The sequence below is a fragment of the Phoenix dactylifera genome, chromosome 4 (genome assembly GCF_009389715.1).
Source record: "Phoenix dactylifera cultivar Barhee BC4 chromosome 4, palm_55x_up_171113_PBpolish2nd_filt_p, whole genome shotgun sequence".
Classification (NCBI taxonomy): Eukaryota; Viridiplantae; Streptophyta; class Magnoliopsida; order Arecales; family Arecaceae; genus Phoenix; species Phoenix dactylifera.
Window position 1 is genome coordinate 5,651,449 of NC_052395.1, and position 18,820 is coordinate 5,670,268.

General features: G+C 38.9%; 1 protein-coding gene and 1 non-coding gene across 4 annotated transcripts; one reads left to right on the plus strand and one right to left on the minus strand.

Moving 5' to 3' along the window:
* Positions 1 to 9,954: 9,954 nt before the first annotated feature.
* LOC103697621 (1-aminocyclopropane-1-carboxylate oxidase-like) lies at positions 9,955 to 12,559 on the minus strand. Of its 3 annotated transcripts, none has more exons than XM_039125389.1 (3): positions 11,869 to 12,559; positions 11,343 to 11,694; positions 9,955 to 10,312 (listed from the first exon to the last, which is right to left on the minus strand). In XM_039125389.1, exons 1-3 carry the CDS (start codon positions 12,504 to 12,506, stop codon positions 10,271 to 10,273), a joined length of 1,032 nt encoding a protein of 343 aa, XP_038981317.1. In that variant the 5' UTR covers positions 12,507 to 12,559; the 3' UTR covers positions 9,955 to 10,270. The 3 variants fall into 3 exon arrangements, with proteins under 3 accessions (XP_038981317.1, XP_038981316.1, XP_008777750.2); XM_039125388.1 differs by having other exon boundaries at positions 9,955 to 10,728; positions 11,343 to 11,592; positions 11,869 to 12,556; XM_008779528.2 differs by having other exon boundaries at positions 9,955 to 10,728; positions 11,869 to 12,554.
* Positions 12,560 to 16,176: 3,617 nt separating this feature from the next.
* Positions 16,177 to 16,249, plus strand: TRNAF-GAA. Its single transcript has one exon. It is a non-coding gene; the product is annotated as a tRNA-Phe (tRNA).
* The last annotated feature ends 2,571 nt before the right edge of the window (positions 16,250 to 18,820 follow it).

Genomic DNA, 18,820 nt, shown 5'->3' on the forward strand with positions numbered 1-18,820 from the left:
CGGCGCGCTCGCAGCTAGGGCATCGCCGATAGGAAATGAGGAGAGAGGGGGCCGAGCGAGGGGTTGGGGGTTTTAAGTTTTCTAACGACGCGTATAAGCGTCGTTGTTTGTTAAACTTGTAACCACGCTTTAGAGCGTCGTTGTTTGTTGATATTTTCCGACGCTAACACAAAGCGTCGGCAAAGGTTGGCATTGAGCCAAACTTTACCGACGCTTTCCCCTAGCGTCGGAAAAAGTCAGTCGGCAAAACCAACATTTTTTGTAGTGGCCTTAATCCTGGAACGCATTACCGTCATGGATGGAACCATAGAGATCGGGTTGCTGCACATACTAAAAAATGGAAACTTGGTAGCAGATTGGATAAAAAAGTACCTAGGTAGTTTAGGGACACTTCAAAAGATGATGCATTTGGGATTCTTCGTATGAGAATATAGCGGGGTCTATTTCATAAAATAGCGTGCTATTCGAAGTAGATCAACCATGCTTGTTCAAGATCTAGAATAAATACCAAACAAATAAAACAAAAAAAAAAATCAAAAAATTATGAGAAGAAGATAGTGGTGGAAGAAAAAAAAAGAAAAAAAATAAATGCCAAAATAAAGAGTTTGGCTCCTCTCACAAAGAAACCTCACGTCTATCCAAGATGCTCCATATACAAAAAAAAATTCTCTCTAAAATCTTCATGTAACTTTCTTCTTCTATTTATAATACCACACTCCCTCTCCCACTACAATATAAAACATCAATATTCCACTACTCTAACTAAAAAACAAACTCAAAAATATCAAACATGAGGCTCCATCTAACTAAAGTGGAGTAGCACTAAAAGATAAACTATCCTAACTAGAATTAGAATAGAAAACTAGGATAAACTAGAAACAGAATCCTAGTACTGGTAGGATGAGCAATGGACTTCTAATACTCTCCTTCATTGCAAAGTTTATTTTAACAATGTTGAACTTATCAGCATCATGAAACACCATAGGAGTCATTGCTGATATTATAACAATCACAACAACATGCAATAACTCATCGAACCAATTAAATAATATAGCTTCTTTATTGACTCGAACAATAACTCCTTTGCGGGCTAGGCATTTTCGATGGATATGTTGAAATCGATGATGTTCTCCAATACTTCTTCTCAGTATTGACTCCATTGTCAGTATTTCGAAATTTCAAGCATCCAGCTTATCCCAACGAACAATAAGTTGCAAGTTACATCCACTGCTTACTAGAGGATCGGTCATTACCTCCATACTTATGTAATCAATATTAAAACTTTGGCTATATTTACATACCTCCACTTGAGTAGCTTCAATTAATTGCATACAATTGGCTTCTATATATGAAATTAAATCATCATGCATAGAGTTCTCTAACAAATCAAACTTTGGAGTAGCTTCAAAATCAATCGGTACACTAAAAACCTTGTCGAATACTAAGGCATAAAATAAATCATCTCTACCAAGCATATTTTCTTGCTGCTTGATCTCCAAAACTACTTCAAAATTAGTCAGCTTTTCTTTTGCATGATTGACAAAATCTCTACAAGAAACATTCATATCTTAGATAGCTTCAGCTCAAGACTCTTCTATATGAGTTGACTTCTCATTTTGAATTTCTATAACTGGATCGATTGTAGCATCCTTTGACTTTTCTAGAGTAATTTTAAAATTAATGGACTCTTTTACTATGATCTTTTCTTAACTTGATACAATATCCATCTTATTGTGCTGCTCCTGTTAAAGATTTTCTTGTGAACTTGGTTGATCCTTGAACTGGTCAAACTTGCCATAGTTTGAGTTTTCAAAATTTGATCCAATCCCTAACTCATCAAGCTCCACTTACTTTGCTGAACTTTTTCTCAAAAAGCCTATCACAGTGCGAGACTAAGGTAATTAATAAGGCAGTGACGTACTTCTTCATGAACTACTTTGAAAATAAGGATGTCATTTGCAATCCTGTGTTATTAAATAGTTAAACTTTAATCTATTTTGGACCAACTCAGTTTTTGGCCCAAACAAGTATTCGGGCCGGCTCATCAGGTTCGGGCCAAGCTTAGGCCCGGTCTCGGTCTAGGCCCGAGTTTGAATTGTCCAATAATTTTTAGGCCCAAGGCTAGCCCGAAGGCCCAAAAAAATTAGGCCTTTTCAAGTAGGGATGCAGCCCGGCCCAGCTCGGCCCATTTCCATCCCTAGATATATCTGCACAGTAATTCAGATGCGGATATCTTAATGTTCATCATCCCTGCGAATTCTTTCTGTATAGAACTCGTGTCTATGAATGAGCTTTGTTTATTTACATTATTCTGTTTTTTTTTTTTTTTTTTGATAACAAAGCATTACTAGGAGTGAAAGAAATGGCACATGCATATGCTCTGATTAGGTGAGCCAACAATGCCGATAGTCTTCGGTCCAATCTGCATCAATTTGGTTGATACTCGCCATATTCGCCAAATGATTAGTAACCTGATTTGCCTTCCTTAGGACATGGACACAAGAGAACCATGAATGTGAAGAACTTCACGTTTGGGCATTCCTTAAGGCTAGGTGAAAAGAAGTATCCCTTCCATTTATCCAAGGAATAATAGTTTTTGAATCCCCTTCCAGCAGAATTTTATTCAGAGAAGCCAATAGGGCGGCCGACTGGGTGGCTACCTACGCGGCCCACCAGTCAGGGTACACCCTCTAGTCAGAAGAGGGTAAACTGCCACAGGCACTCCGCGAGCTTGTGTTTTTTGATTTTATTGGGTGTATTCGTATACGCATTGTATATAGAACCCGCCAAAGTAGCAAAAAAAAAAAAATCCATCCATTTGTAGTTGAAGTCCATGCCAAGCGGCATGCAACTCGGTCAATAATGGAACTGATGCTGCATATAAAACCTGCCCATAACGAGCAGCTGAGTTAGGTCGCACAAATCCATTTATTTTGATAAACCTGGTGGCGGAGGCCTCCAAGTAATCGTAGTCCTATTAATATTCAGCAAAACTCTGAGGAATGTGACCCCCACCAATGCTTGCATCATTGAATTTGACAATACTTGAGGATCTTTGAAACTCCATGGCCATTCTTTGTGCTCTATCAAGGTCTCCTTCGGACCCATTGCTCGATCTTGAAAAATTTCCTCATTTCCATCAGGAGCGGCCCAATACATTTGGGGGCCTAAGGCGAACTCATTAAAAGAGCCCTTTTTTTAAAATGATAATTTTTTTAATAAATGCAAAATATTTTAAAAATTCATTTAAAAATAATAGCTATTAGATGTTCCGAAATTAGTGCTTACAAGTAGTGAAAAGCTATGAGAATAGAGCCCATTTATGCTTAGCTATTAGTGTTTAGAAATCTAAACCTTTCAACACCCTTTAACAACCTAGCATGTGCATTAATCTACACCACAAATGCTTTCCAATGTATGTGAAGAGGCCCTGCCCCAAAGAATTTACAACATACCTGATCACATTAGAAGATAGCCCAAGCCAAGGCCTTGTTGAAGAGAACACTTTCTTTTATCATGCTCACCACAGACCTCACCCCCGGGATTAGACTATAACCTGCAGCTATCCCATTAGATATCACCAGAAACCTGCAACCCAAGATGTCTCCTAGAAATTATAAACCCATTACAGACTAACACCATTTTGTTTATAAAAAAAGTAATAATCCACTTTGGAGAAGAGAAAAGTATCCCTCCGAAAACTCTGGCATTAACCAAATTGAAAACTCTCAACAGAAACAAATTGATGGGTAACAATAGAAGGATTCCATGGGCTTACACCAAAGCCTTCATGTCTGTAAACTTGGCTTTTTTTTCCAAGGAGAAAAACTTCCTGACCTGGGTGTCAGAGCCCACCAGAGCAGCAGGGAAAGAAAAAAAAAGGAAGAACAAACATAAAAAGAAAAAAAAAGAAAAAATATAAATCTACTGGGCATTATAACAAATATATGGTAGACAACTCAATCATGGTACTCAAAATGAAAGAAAAAACTAAATCTACTGGACATTACAACAAACATAAATCTACTGCGTATTATAACAAATAGATGACAACTCAGTCATGGTACTTAAAATGAAAGTAAAAATTAAATCTATTGGGCATTACAACAAATATAAATCTACTTGGTTTATTATTTTCTTTTTATCAGTTTATGTTACTATTTTATTACTTATTTATGAATTTAATATCTTACATTGACATCAAACTTAAATCATTAGTACTTAGAAAAATCGGCTAACAACATTGGCATGACATATGATGTTTGAACCTAAGGTATATTTAACCTCAAATAGACCTTATTTCCCCATCACCCCACTTAATTCTATTGACTAAAGTTGCTGCCCTTCTCTAGAATTTCAAATCCGGACCCAATTCGTTTAGAAAAGTGTTATTTTTCACATAAATTACATCATCCTGGAAGCTCAAAGAAGGTGAAACGTGACCCAAATCCCCTTCCTCCAAAAATTATACAAAAAAAAAAATCCTTCTCGGCAGCAAAAAAAAAAAAAAGAAAACCGGAAGGCTCCTGTCTTTCTAACCCAAAAATCCTTCTCGTTAATCCCGGAGTCCCCAACCCCTTGCCCCTTGGTTGGCTCCGGAAGTCAATCGGAACTCGGAAGACGGAAAACTGAACATTGAAGTCACAAAAAAAAAAAAGAAAATCGGGTCCGGAAGTCGGAAGCTTACCTGGAGAGGGCGGAGGGCCGGGAAGGAGAAGAGATGCCATCACGCTGGCAACGCCGCCTCCCTGATCCCTCTTCGGTCGAGTGCGGACTGCGGAGTGCCGACCTGACGGGGAGGTCCGAGGACGGCGAACGAGTGAAGCTGCGAAAGACGGAACTCGGAAGAACTAAGGAGGACCGACTATCGAGGACGGACTTCGGACTCGACGGAGAAACTCAGGAAGACAGGAACCGAGGAAGAGGAAGCCGGAAGGAAGAACTCAAGAATTGAAGAAGAAGAGTTGAAGAGTTTAGAATTATAGACTTTAGAGGGCCCTCAGCCCCGGTGACTACGATGGATGGTCGGAACTCGGATGGAGAAGACGGGCTATGGTCCCAGGGCGGCAGGTCCTATCATCCTATGGGCTATGGACGGGGGATGGCAGCCGGGCAGACGGCTAAGCCGCCTGGATGTTGCCATGCTGGATGCCTGGATCGTAGGCAGGCAACTACGAGCCTATGTTGGTCGCTGGAGCCTAAAGCACTGAGCATCTCTCCCAGAGCCGGAGGCCTTCCTTTGGGCTGGCGGTCGCCTAAGGCTCGGGTCGACCATGATTTCCATATTTCCAAATTGACCCACATGATATATGCCAAATAGACTTTGGAATGTTCCATGCACTGATTGGCATGTGATGCTAGAAATAGACTCCTCCATCTTTTGATGAGATGTTGTAGGGATCATGAAATTACTTTGTACCGACTACCAAGCAAGGGATAATCTAATACACTTAGAGGTGGGCATTGGGCCGGGCCGTCCATGGCCCGGCACGGCCCGCTTGCTACAGTAACGGGCCGTGCTAGGCACGGCCCATAAAAAAGGGTCGGGCTGGGTTAAGAATTTTTGGCCTGCGGGCCGAGCCCGGCACGGTCCATAAGGGCCTGGGCTGGCACGATTCGCGGGCCAAGCACGGCACGGCCCGCGAGCCAGCCCGGCACGACCCATAAGGGCCTGGGTTGGCACGATTCGTGGGCCAAGTACGGCACGGCCCGCGAGCCAGCCTGGAACGGCCCATAAGGGCCTGAACTGGGCCTGGGCCGGGCCAGGCACGGCCCGTCCCCTTTAAAATAAATGAGAATATTTTTTTTAATAAATTAATAAATATTGGGAACTAAGAATTTATTAATATAAAGCCACCTTAATGGTGGAGGGTTTGGCTAGACTCCTACCAGTTTATTAATTTAAATCAAAATGGTACATGAAGGGAGGTTTGGACCTTGGTCTGACCTCCAGAATACAATAAGAAAGGAGAAAAAATAGAGATGACTCACTTTAACAATTAAAAAAATAAAAATGTACAATTATAAAAAATTAAAAAATAAAAATAAATGATCAAAATCTTACTAATCATTAGTATTCACTATTTTGTAGTATTTGTATCATTATCATCAGAGGATGTTGTATCATGTCCACCTTTATCTTAAAGTCTCGCCTCAGCATCCAACCAATCTTTGAAACAGAGAAGCATCTCAACCGTTTCGCCAGTCATCCTACTTCTCTTTTCGTCAAGAACACGCCGACCTGCACTAAAAGCGGATTCTGATGCTACTGTGGACATCGGCATAGCTAGAATATCGCGTGCAATTGGAGACATAACAAGATATTGATTTTTAACACTCTTCCACCAAGATAATATATCTAGACTCTCTATTTGATTTTCATCATATGCAGACTGAAGATCATTTCATAAATAAAATTCTAGTTCACTACTTAAAGATAAAGAAGATGAACTTGAAGCATGTGTGTGTTTTCTCTTTGCAATGAATGAAAAAATAGATGACGAACGAGAACTACTAGAAGAAAAAAATAGAGCTTTGTACGGAGAATCTAGATCCACGAATTTTTTCATCATATATAACATAAATATCATAATGAAGTTGTTTTACCTCAATTTTAGCAGGTTCAGAATCTTGAATCATATTTTCACAATATACATCAAGTAAAATTAGTACGCCATTCAATTTAACTCTTGGATCAAATACAGCAGCTAAGTTATTCATAGGACATATCTTGTCTCAATACTCATTCCATTTAGATTCCATTTGTTCAATAATAGGCATTAAAACATCATCATATCTATGTTCTGCAAATTTTTGACTAATCATATATGCTTGTTGTAAAAATGAACATGAAGTTGGATAATAATTACCAGAAAGAATATTAGTAGCATTATAAAAACTAAGAAAAAAATCTTTCAAAATTTTTTCTTTATTCCAATCAATTTCAATCAATGTAAAGCCAAATCCACGATCATTAATATATGCACTTAATAAGTTTTTATATGGGTATGCATCATGTATCATGCTAAATGTTGAGTTCCAACGAGTAATTACATCAAGTTTAAATTTTTTAAAACGTTTACCATGATTTATACATAGTTTCTTAAATTCTTGAAGTCTTGATCTTGAAGCATGAATAAAAGAAACTGTATTTCTAATTTTTGAAATGACATCTTGAATCATGCCCATGCCAGCTTGACAGAAAGATTTAAGATATGACATGCACATCTAATATGCAATAAATTTTCATTTAACATGGGATGCAATGAGTCCTTTAATAATGTAACAGCAGAATTATTATTAGATGCATTATCAAAAGTAATAGACATAATTTTATCATTAATATTATATGAACATGCAGTTTGATAAATTGCATTTGAAATTTGTTGCCCAGAATGTGGAAAATCAAAAACACAAAAAGCAAGAATACGTTTATTTAATTGCCAATCATTATCAATATAATGAGCAGTAATAGCAATAAAACAATTACTACCTACAGATGTTGACCAAATATCAGAAGTTAATGAAACTTTTACATTTAAAGTAGAGAGTGTTTCAATTAAACTTTCTCTCATTGCTAAAAAGTTAGTCATAGCTACTCTTCTAAATGTATGCCTACTAGTTCTTTTGTAAGCAGGTTGTAGGTTTAATTGAATATATTCTTCAAAATTAAAAGATTCACATAAACTAAAAGGTAATTCATCCTTAACTATCCATTTTACAAGTAATTTTCTTTGATTTTCATGATTATATGCAAAATTACCTAAAAGTGATCCCCCTTGTATATTAAGGATACTTTGAAGACGAGAATTATGCATCCTATGACTCTCTTGATGTTTTTTTAAATGGCCTGTTCCCCCACTACTACTACAACTATAAAGTTTGGCACATTTTTAATATTTTGCTTTCCAGACTCCATCAACCATAATTCTATCAAATTCATTCCATACAGCACTAGCCCTCTTACGAGAAGAGATTTGATCTTCACTCGGTTCACTGGTTCTAGAGGAACTAGGAACATGGGGTTGGGGATTAGTTTCTTCTCCCTCAGAAACAAGAGGAATGCCAAAATGACTTTCATCAAAAAATGACATATCTAAATTGACGAATGCAAAAAATAAAAACTAACCACAATGAGGAATTGAGTAGAGGAACAGAGGTAGAGCCGAGATTTGTGAGCTTCTTCTTGTGCTCTCAATAAGGAGTGACCTTCTCTTTCTCTTGTACTTCTAACTTTTCAACAAGAACTTCTTCTTGTGTAGCACTTAAACACTTGCTAAATGCAAACTAAAAATTAAATTGCTAGAAGCCTAGAGCACTTGCTAAATATTGCTAGAAGAGAGAAATAGTAGTAGTAGAGAAGGAGAGAAAAGTTGGTTTGGTGTGGTGAGAATGAGGAAGGAAAGGGGTATTTATAGGACTCCAAATTCCCCCCCCCCCCAAAAATACCCCTCAAAATAGCCTTTTTATGACTGTTGGGAGGGGTATTTCGGGTAAAAACAACAAATAGCCGTTATGGGTAACGGCTAGTTGTTTTTGGCCAGACGGGCCGTGCCAGGCACGGCCCGTCTCCAGGCCCGTGATGGGCCGTGCCAGGCACGGCCCGTCTCATGCTAGGGCCCGGCACGGCCCGCCAGCCCACGGGCCTAGGGCCGTGCCGGGCTTAGCCTTTAGGCTAAACGGGCCATGCCAGACACGACCCTTTTAGTAACAGGCCGGGCTAGGCACGGCCCGTTTAGTCTGTGGCCCGGTGGGCTTGGGCCAGGCCGGGCCCGGCACGGTCCGATGCTGCCCTGGGCTTATTTGGATATTTCTTTTAAATCGAGCTGAAAATTTTGTAGGATTCATGAATTGGGTCATCCATTTAAATATAGCCCTGTATCAAGCAAACACTACTCAGGCCTGCGAGAAGAAAAACAAAAAAAAAAAACCTACAGGGATCTTTTTTGTTATTTTTTCTTCCGGCAATTTCTCTGGGTTGAGTTTGGACAATCTCTCATAAAATGTAGGCCAGATGGGTCAATAGGCCCTATTTTTATAGGATTTTCAGCACAATCCCGTAAGAGGGGATGATTCAAGTTTTCAATCTGGTGGCTACAACACCTACAAACTGGGGAAATAGCTGGAATCCAATTTGAGAGGAAGACAAATGTTGGAAGTTTAACCATCAAAAATATAGCTGTGCACCCTTTTGCAGATACACTGAACTCGGATCACGACGCTTGCGCGGTTATCCATGATCTTCGGGTCAAGATCAGATAGTTGGAGTTTAAGAGTTTTCCAACCGATGGGAGAGCCCAAAAGGATACATAATCGCGTGGACCTAGTAAAGACTGGATATAAAATTCAAAGCTTGTTAGCCAGGACCATTAATTAAACGACTATCACCACTGCAACCCACTTTCCTAGCTGTTTAATATTGTCTATTGGTTTATATGATAGAATGCAACTGTGGTTGTTAAAAATAATTATCGTGTAGAAGATAAGACAAGGAAAACAGGACTTGTTGATGTAGTCTTATGCCATTCCTCCATCGAATCAAACAACATCTAGCGTATGTGAGAAACCATGTTGGTGTATATTTAGTCTCATGCACATTGATTATTTACTGGATAGATCTCGAGTACTTATATAGGATCAAATAACCTAAATAATATTTTTCGGCTAACTATTTTGGATGAGGCTTTGGGTTGCTACAACTTGGTCTTGAGAACAGTCTGTTCCATTATCAACACAACTAGAGTCATCTAATGATTATTTTTTCTTCACAACATTAACTATGATGATGATAATGATGATGCCATTTAACTATTATACATAATTTTCTATTGGAACACTAATAATGGTTATTATTATTATATAACAATCCTGAAAATTGAAAATGTTAATAAAATAGCAACCAAATCAATAAACTAATATAGTATGTCCTATAAAATTAAAATAAAAAAGAAAATATATATATAATTTTTTTTTTCAAATATGACTAGGACTTGACTCACAAAAATAATTAAAAAGTCGGAGTTTGATGTAGGTTTACATTAGGATCTGGTATCAACTTGGACAAGGTATGGATGTCGTCTAATTCGATTCAATTCAAATGAATCCAGATAAACCAAAACTTCTGATAAAATGGAAATCAAGCAAATCTCCCCCACAACAACAACAAAATAAAGAAGCAAAGTTTCTCCAAGGTTGTCAGCTGCCAATGTATCAATATCCAGTTTCTTTTCCCCCTCTTTTGCAGCTTACTGCAGATCTTTCTTCCTTTCCATCAGATAACAGCGGCATGTAATATCGTGCAAAATCCAGCTATCTACATCATGAGAAATGGAAATCAATGCATCAATCTCCAGCCCAGAACTAAATGCAGTCCATATGCCCTTACTCTCTGCAATTACTCAAACACTGTTTGGGTAAAGCAATGCTCCTCAATGCAGGCGACAGGAGAACCAATCCTTTCTGACAAGTGGCAAACAATACTAACTTGAAGGGAAACACGATTATTGCAATCAAGTATCAGATGCTGCCATATAGATAAATTATAATGGGATACAGGAGAACCAAGCATGCTGCTATCATGACTTGTTGAGTGAGCGAGATGGTTTTTTCCCCACGCACATTAATGGTTGGATGAAAGTAGAGGAAAGATATGGAGATGGAGTCATGGTGTTCGCCATCCTTGTAAACAGGCTTTCCAATCATGTGCTTGTAGAGCCCACCAGTGGATGCCTGAAGGAAACAAGCATGGGGAGATCAGAAAGTCTATTAAATGATGGGAATGTAGGCAACAAAGGGTTCATGCGTGTGATCAATAATAACTTAGTGTTTGAGAACATATCATAAAAGTTGAGACCTTGTAAGATGAGTGCAGAACTTTTCATGAGACTCAAAATTGACACAGCATGAAATGTGGGCCTGTGGCCCCCTGCGTGAGCTAAACTACATCAATTACTTCACACTTTGATATCCAAAAATGCTTCAATGTGTGAGCAACCAATGATGGTTCTTCAAATCCAGGTCGACTGTATAGGATTTTGTATTGGTTCCGAAGTGCTAGGGGAATACAGACACCTCAAAAAAAAAAATTTCACTACATCTGCTCTATAACCATCATTTTGCTTTTTTTAATTGCACGATAAAGATTGGAGTAATAGAGATGCATGGATTGCATCACTACTTGACGATGCTTTAATATCATTCTCTCTCTTAATGCTAATTTGGCCAAGTGACAATATTATGCCCATGAGAACTCGATGAGCTAGCAAAAAATTTTCATGTGATAAGTCAAACAAAATGTCTAATCTACTGCAATAACAGAATAATAAGTCTTATAAAGCAATCACCTTGATCTGGTTACCGACGGTGATGATAATAGCCTCCTTGCCCGGACAAAACCGGAACCAACCTCTCTTCGAGTAGATGTGAAACTCTGAAGCTTCTCCACAAATATGCAGACAGAAGCTGTGCAAGCAATCCAAGCTCCTTATCGCCATTCGTAATACTTCGTTCTTTAATCCACCATCCAAATTATTCCGATGGTGCTTATGGAGGCAAAGAATCGAGCCCTCGACTCCCCTTTCCCTTCTCCGCTGACTGCACATCCAGGCACCACCAGCACCATTATTCTCCAATAAAATCTCTCCCATTTTGCTTGCAATCTTCTCAATCTCCACCCATAACCCCTCAAGTTTATCACTGGAAAGGCAATTCGGTATTTTGAAATAAAGAAGGTAACGTTACCTAGTGGTGATCTGATTACTTTATAACATAGCATCACCTCACAACCGTCAGATCACGATCGAGATGCATCAATCGTGATGAAGAGGTGAGGGAAAGGGGGGAAATTATTAGAATTTATGTTAGATTTACCTGAAATCCTCGTACTCGTGGGGCCAGATTCCCGCCAATGCTTCTCTCATCCCACTCCGATACCAAAAGAACTCCTCGCCTCCCTCCTCCACCTCTACTTCAAATCCCCATCGCCTCTCCGGCGACCTCGCCGTCGCCTTCTTCTTTTCCGCCGGAATTCCGAACGCCGCGGCTGCGGCGACCTCGCCGGCGGCAGTCAGATCCCGCGGGATGCCGTGGTTCACGAGCTGGAAGCACCCAAACGCCGACCACGTGGACTTGAGAAGCTCCATGGCTGATCCGTCATTTTGCGACGATACCAATGCCTGGAAATTTATTTCTGGAGGATTCCATGGCGTTGGATCTCGGGGGAAGATCCGGTCCGGCAAGTTTAGTCTGGGGACGCGGAGGGAGTCGGCCAAAAATCCGGTGAGCTCGTCCTTTTCCGGTGACTCCGATCCGTCGGTGGGTGATGCGGCAACCGGGGACGGCGGTGGAGCACGGGATTCTGGCGGGTGGTCTGGAGGATCTCTCGCAGGTGTAGCCATGAAGGCGGGTGAGAGAGATAGGAGGAGTAGTTCACACAGGGAGAGTAAAAGAAAGGGAAAGGGAAAGGAAAAGGGAGGGGCGGTGGGTGGGGGACGGAGGAATGATGGCATGTCTTCCGAAATCTTTCTAGGTACATCCAAGGTGAGGATTCTCGAGAACTCTTTTTCTTTCAGCTTTTATTTTAGACTACCTTGTCCCCTGAACTTTAAAAGATTTCAATTTCAATTTCAATTATTGGATTGAGAATTATCACCAGAAGAGAGTAGCAGGAGTTTCCTTTGAAAAAGAAGGGAAAAGAAAAGAAAAGAAAAGCATTGTTGCAGCCTAGCAGGAATCTCAATTCACACTCTATTAGGGCTTTTAAAGAACTCATCTGGGAAAGCAAAATAATGAACTGGAAACCTGTTTCATTGGAGTAGAAAAAATACGAGAAAATATGTGATTCCTGCAGTTCTTGATGAGTTTTCTAATTGAAGGATTATGACATGTTTAGTATCTTACATATTGATGGAATCTAAATTTTAAATGGGGCATCTCTTGGAGATTGTTAATTGGATAAGCGAAAAAGATGGTCACATTATAGTAAGGAAGCTGAGAAAGCAAATTAAAAAAAAAAAAAAACAAATGTTATTTTATAATTTTTTGAAGAATACTTCTTCAAGGTTGGTTTTTCCTGTGTCAGAAGGTTTTACTCTTTCCAAGAATCTGCTTTTATTTTCTTGCCTTCCTAGTTTCCTTCATTCATTTCCTATTCTAGTAACTATGCATCAAAGCGTTTTTTCCTCTCTAATTTATTTTTAAAGCCTTCCTACTATGGAGAAAACTTGAACTAAATTATTTGCTTTATAATGCAAAATAGATAAGAGGGTAAAGAAATCAATCTTGTATACTGCAAATTGCATTAGTGGCTTAATTATTTTGTTTATATTTGTTGAACAGGGAATGAGAACTAGTTTCTTTCACTGACAACAACTTCTTCAGAAGTAACAAAAGGCATCATCACTTAGATCACACCTATTATAACCTAAAGGTGCCGGTTTATCCCAATCAAACTAGAAGATAAAACATTGACCTGATGCAGTTTCCAATTACATCATATTTAGGCCTATACATCTATCCAGAAAAAGAAAAATGAGGAAATTTTGAGACTGATTTAAGGCTCTGTCCTTATTGCAAGAGATAAACTGAATTTGAATGGACTGCATGGCAGACTTAAAAATCCTAGCCCCTAACTCATGTACTACCTCAGAGTTGAAGAATCAAAACAATTTGTAAAGTTCCTTTTAGCCATAAAAGAAGTGTTGCCACATACCCTGACAGAGGATAAGTTTTTTTTTTACGAGTGCTACTTTAGCTCATTGAATCTGGGGGGATGTGGAATTGGTTTTGGCCTCTCATCACCCTTTCTACCATGCCTTCGGTTCCCTGTGATGATATTCACCCAGCTAAGACAGAAGGATGTTCAGGCTTCAACTCACATGCTGCCTTTTCATTCTTGGCAGGTTTTTTTTTATCTCTGCAAGTCACTTTTACTGAAGATGGTTGATCTCCAAGACATTAATCAAACCATGTTTTTCTATGCGAGCATCTCCTATTATCTCTTGAATTCACTGGTAAAATCTCCATCCTTTTGTATGTTGTACAATTTTTATTGCCTTTCTTCGTGTTCCAGAGTTTCTGCTATCACTGACGCTTTGTTAGAAAACCTAGGCATGCTTTTGTCTGGTGTTATATGTTGTTCGATGAGTCTATGATATGTCTGAGTTTTCATTTATGTCCTCGTTCACGCCTCTTTTCTTGAGGTTCGTGTTGTACTATATTTTGAAGTATGCTTGTCGCAACCTAGGATTTCATTCAAAGAAGCTAGTCGGAAGGTATTATTTAGGTTTCTTGATCCTATGTAACTATCCAAGATCTACCATGTACATAGCTGATGTGGGAATAAATATACACTTGCATGGATCCTCACATACTCTCTCCGTTTAAGCCCTAGCGTCTTCGTCGGGCTAAGGGTTCAAATTCATTAAAATATAATCACAAGCACCATGATTGACCCGTGGTCAGCTTCAATAAGCTCGTGCTGCAGTGTCTCCTAGTCTATATATGCTATGAGCTAGATCTGCTCTGATACCATTTGTCACAACTCAGATCCTCATCCAAAAAAACTAGCCAAAAAGTATTACTTAGGTTCCTTGGCCTTGTATAAGTACCCAAGATCTACTATGTGCATGACCGATGTGGGATTAAGCACACACCCACACGGATCCTCACAATGCTAAAAGACTAATTTATTTTATTAAATGAAAGGAGCCCAATTAAGTACAATGCTGTCTCAAGTCTTGGTTCTTGGACCTTCTTTGTTAAAGGATAGAAATTTATGATTGTGTACCCACCTTCTTTTAAAATGTGTTTGGGTTTAAGCACTAAGGTGCTTTGGTTGGTGAATGATGGAAATTCTTGACCATATCAAAGGTTTTGCAGCTGAAAGGTTCTTAGAAGGCTTTTGTTATCAATGTTGGATGCGTTCCCATTGAAAAATAAGTAGTGTTCTAACCATGCATGATCCAAGCACTGCTGGGGAATTTAAATACCTTGCTGCTTGAATCTTTCAAAAGTGACTGTAGTGAGGCACAGACTTGGTGTATGAAGACTTGAAATTAGAGAAGAAATAAAATGGAGGAACTGTTCAAGAGCATTTTGGATGGAAAAGGAGGAGAAAATGCAAGTGTTTTTCCTATAATTTTATCTGAGAACCAACGACTTGATTGATCTAACTTTATAAATTTGGTAAATTTCTCTGGATTTTTTTTTTTGAAATTGCATTTGGCATGGAACTAGTTTACTATGAGTTGCACTTGAAAATCATTAATCTTGAAGGAGACAAGGAGGTTGAGAATACTGTTGAATTAGGTGAAACATGGAATTTTTCTTTAAGTAAATGCAAGGTGTAATAAATTATGAATGGGCTCTTGAGAGTGCATAAGTGCACTTGCTCACAACAAGGAACATGAAGTAAGGGGTACCATGCAAATTGGTTCGGAGAATCTGGGCAATGTCTTACATCAAAAAGGATAATCTGGGCAATGTCGCAGGGGATTTTTCACTGAAACTCTTCAAGTTACTGATGGATTGGACAGAGCGGATAGAGATTTTGCATCGGCTTGCTAAATACCATTCCAACTGTTGTCATTCTCATTCCTTTGAGAGACTTAGTTGAAGTGATAATGTTCGTACCCTTTCTTTACAATATGATTTCTGAAGCATTAGATCGCATTTGTGGTATGAGATGGAAGACTGTTAAAGGAACTCATGGTGGACAAAGGAGAATGAAGAGCTGGAATCTACAAATAGTGCTAATTGACTTGCTGAAATTTGATTCAAGAAATTACTTTGCTGAAGTGCCAGATTGGCGTCAACTTTGGGATCAGTGATGAATTTTGGCCATACTTAGATTTGTTTCCCAGTGCGAAATCGATGGGCAAACCAACCAAGCATGTGAAGCCAGATTCTAGTACTTTTGATGAAACCATCTTGAAACCAACACTTTAAGGCTAAGATGCTAGGTCTGTCGGCAGGAAAAAGAAAACTATATTTTATAAAGAACAACCTAAATTAATTGATGAAAATAGTTAGAGATTAGGAACAATGACCTTGGTGTCTTTCAGATGTAATTGATACTTCAACGTAAAGTTAGATTTTGGATGGAAGCCGGTTTAGTTTGGTTTGTTCATGTTGTAATGCAAAGAATATCTTTTATTCATTGGTGACTTGATCAACCAAGCGGGGATAGCTCAGTTGGGAGAGCGTCAGACTGAAGATCTGAAGGTCGCGTGTTCGATCCACGCTCACCGCATATTTGTTTTAAAATTATTTTTTAATCATACTATTATCAATTTCTACTCATACAATCACATAATTATCAATTTTTAATTAATTATTTTCTACTCAGCCTGAAGATCCGTGTTCATGTTTATTTTTTAATCATATAAACATGTTCACTGTATAACTTATTTTCTTAGTTATATTAATATCAAGTTATTTTAGTTATGATAAAATTCTCCCTAAAGGCAGTGGATATTCCAGGTAATATACTCTTTTCAAGTGTTTTGTCTCTCTCTTTCCTTTAGAAGGGCAATTACCCATCGACCATTCATTAGGAGTTTCTGGGTACAAATTTGCAGCTGTTTGCTGACCTTCCATCGAGTCTGTCATGTAGCTTAGTTAAAGAGAGATGAAAACCAAGGGGTTTTGGTACGTACTGGCTGGTTGAGGAGGGATTTCCTTTACCTATTTTGAAGGATTGTAAAGAAAACCCCAAACGATGAAAACAAGATAAAATACTCTGATTACTTCGAGGGAACCAGAACCTCCAATGAAAACACCAAAGTGCTAGCAAAAGATAAGCGTGTTTGTTGTTATTCTCTTCCCTTTTAAATAGGCCACAATACAACTGAAGTTCCCAACAAAATAGGAATAATCTTAACAGCTAGTTGACTAATTCAACTCAACTACAAATCAGCAAATAGTTAACATGAATATCTAGAAATCAGAAAGATTTAAACAGGAAATAACAGAAATTATTTAGAGTCCTAATGACTAGGAATTCTTGAATGTAACAGCTCCTCCCTCCTTAAATTTCGCCCTTGTCCTCAAGGGTAATGTTTGGAAATTGTTTTTTGATGAAATCCCGATCTTCCCAGGTTGCATCAGCAGGAGATAAACCTTTCCAATGAATTAGAACTTCATGCTTCTTGTTTGAGACTCGTCGATCAAGAACTGCTTGCGGTTTTGGAATAATCTTTTCTTCCTCCATGTTTACCAAAGGTAATTGAGATTGCATAGAAACTTTTTCTCCAATTTTCTTCTTGAGAAGAGAGACATGGAATACTGGGTGGATACGTGAACCTGCTGGCAAATCCAGTTTATAAGCCACTGCTCCTATTCTTTGTAAAATCTTAAATGGCCCATAATACTTAGCAGACAACTTGAAGTTCCTTCTCATGGACACAGAGAGCTGCCTATATGGTTGTAATTTCAAATACACCATATCTCCAACTGAAAATTCTCTTTCTCTATGTTTAGAGTCATAGATTTGCTTCATTCTAGACTGTGCCTTTTTTATTTTCTCTCTAAGTTCCTTGATGACGACATCTCTGTCTTTCAACTCTTTATCTACAGCTGCAACCTTGGCTGTTCCTGGAACATAACTTAATAGAGTGGGAGGGGGTCGTCCATAAACCACTTCAAAAGGTGTTCTGCCAATTGTTGAGTGCCAACTTGTATTATAACAGAACTCTGCCCAGGTTAACCACTTGGTCCAATTCTTAGGCTGAGAACTCGTAAAACATCTCAAGTACATCTCCAATGTGCGATTAACCACCTCACTTTGGCCATCCGTTTGGGGGTGGTAGGAAGAGCTGAAGTTGAAAGATGGACCATTTAGTTGGAATAACTCTTTCCAAAATGCACTTGTGAAAGCTGGATCCCTGTCACACACAATTGAACAAGGCATTCCATGTAAACGGAAAATGTGATCAAAGAAAATTCGAGCTATCCCAACAGCAGTGTATGGATGAACAATAGGGATGAAGTGAGCATATTTTGATAATCTGTCAACAACAACCAATATGGTAGATTTACCATTAGAGAGAGGCAAACCATCAATAAAATCCATAGCTATATCTTCCCATACTTGGTTTGGTACTGGAAGGGGCTGTAGGAGGCCGGCTGGTGCGAGATGCTCCACCTTGCGTTGCTGACACACATCACAAGTTTTAATGAACTCCCTGATGCTCTTCCTCATTCCTTTCCAATAGAAGTTGGACCGAATTCGATGAAGAGTTTTAATGAACCCCTCATGTGTACTTCCATGGAATTGCCCAACTATGTCTGCAATAAGATAAGAGTCCTCTGCAAGATAAATTTTTCTTTGAAAAATAAGATTCCATCTTGGAACCTCCAAGTTCCCATAGCTTCACCTTCCTTAACAAGTTGCACAAGCTTCTTGAGAGCAGGATTTGATTGGGTTTCTTCTTTGATTGCCTCAATCCAATTGGGTAATGGCTGAGAAATTGCATGCAAGTCCCCACAATTACTTTCTTTTTCTTCTCTCCTTGATAAAGCATCAGCAGCAATATTTTCCTTTCCTCTCTTGTACTCAATAATAAAATCATAACCCATTAACTTGTAGAGCCACCTTTGTTGAGCCCCTGTTGTAATCCTTTGCCCCCATAAATGCTTTAGACTTTGGTGATCAGTCCGCACAATAAATTGTCTACCCAGTAAATATGGTCTCCACTTTTGTACTGCCAAAATAAGGGCCAAGATTTCCTTCTCATAGGTTGACAAAAAGAGATGCCTCCCTTGAAGTGCGTGGCTATAAAAAGCTATAGGCCGATCTTGCATCAAAATTGCACCAACTCCA

Excerpts from the sequence above, each read along its gene's own strand:
- LOC103697621 (XM_008779528.2), bottom strand. The coding sequence starts at position 12,506 with ATGCCATCATTCCTCCGTCCCCCACCCACCGCCCCTCCCTTTTCCTTT. Across the intron at positions 11,695-11,868 it reads CACGAGTACGAGGATTTCAG|TGATAAACTTGAGGGGTTAT; the intron begins GTAAATCTAACA and ends TTGCCTTTCCAG. Across the intron at positions 10,729-11,342 it reads CCGTCGGTAACCAGATCAAG|GCATCCACTGGTGGGCTCTA; the intron begins GTGATTGCTTTA and ends TGTTTCCTTCAG.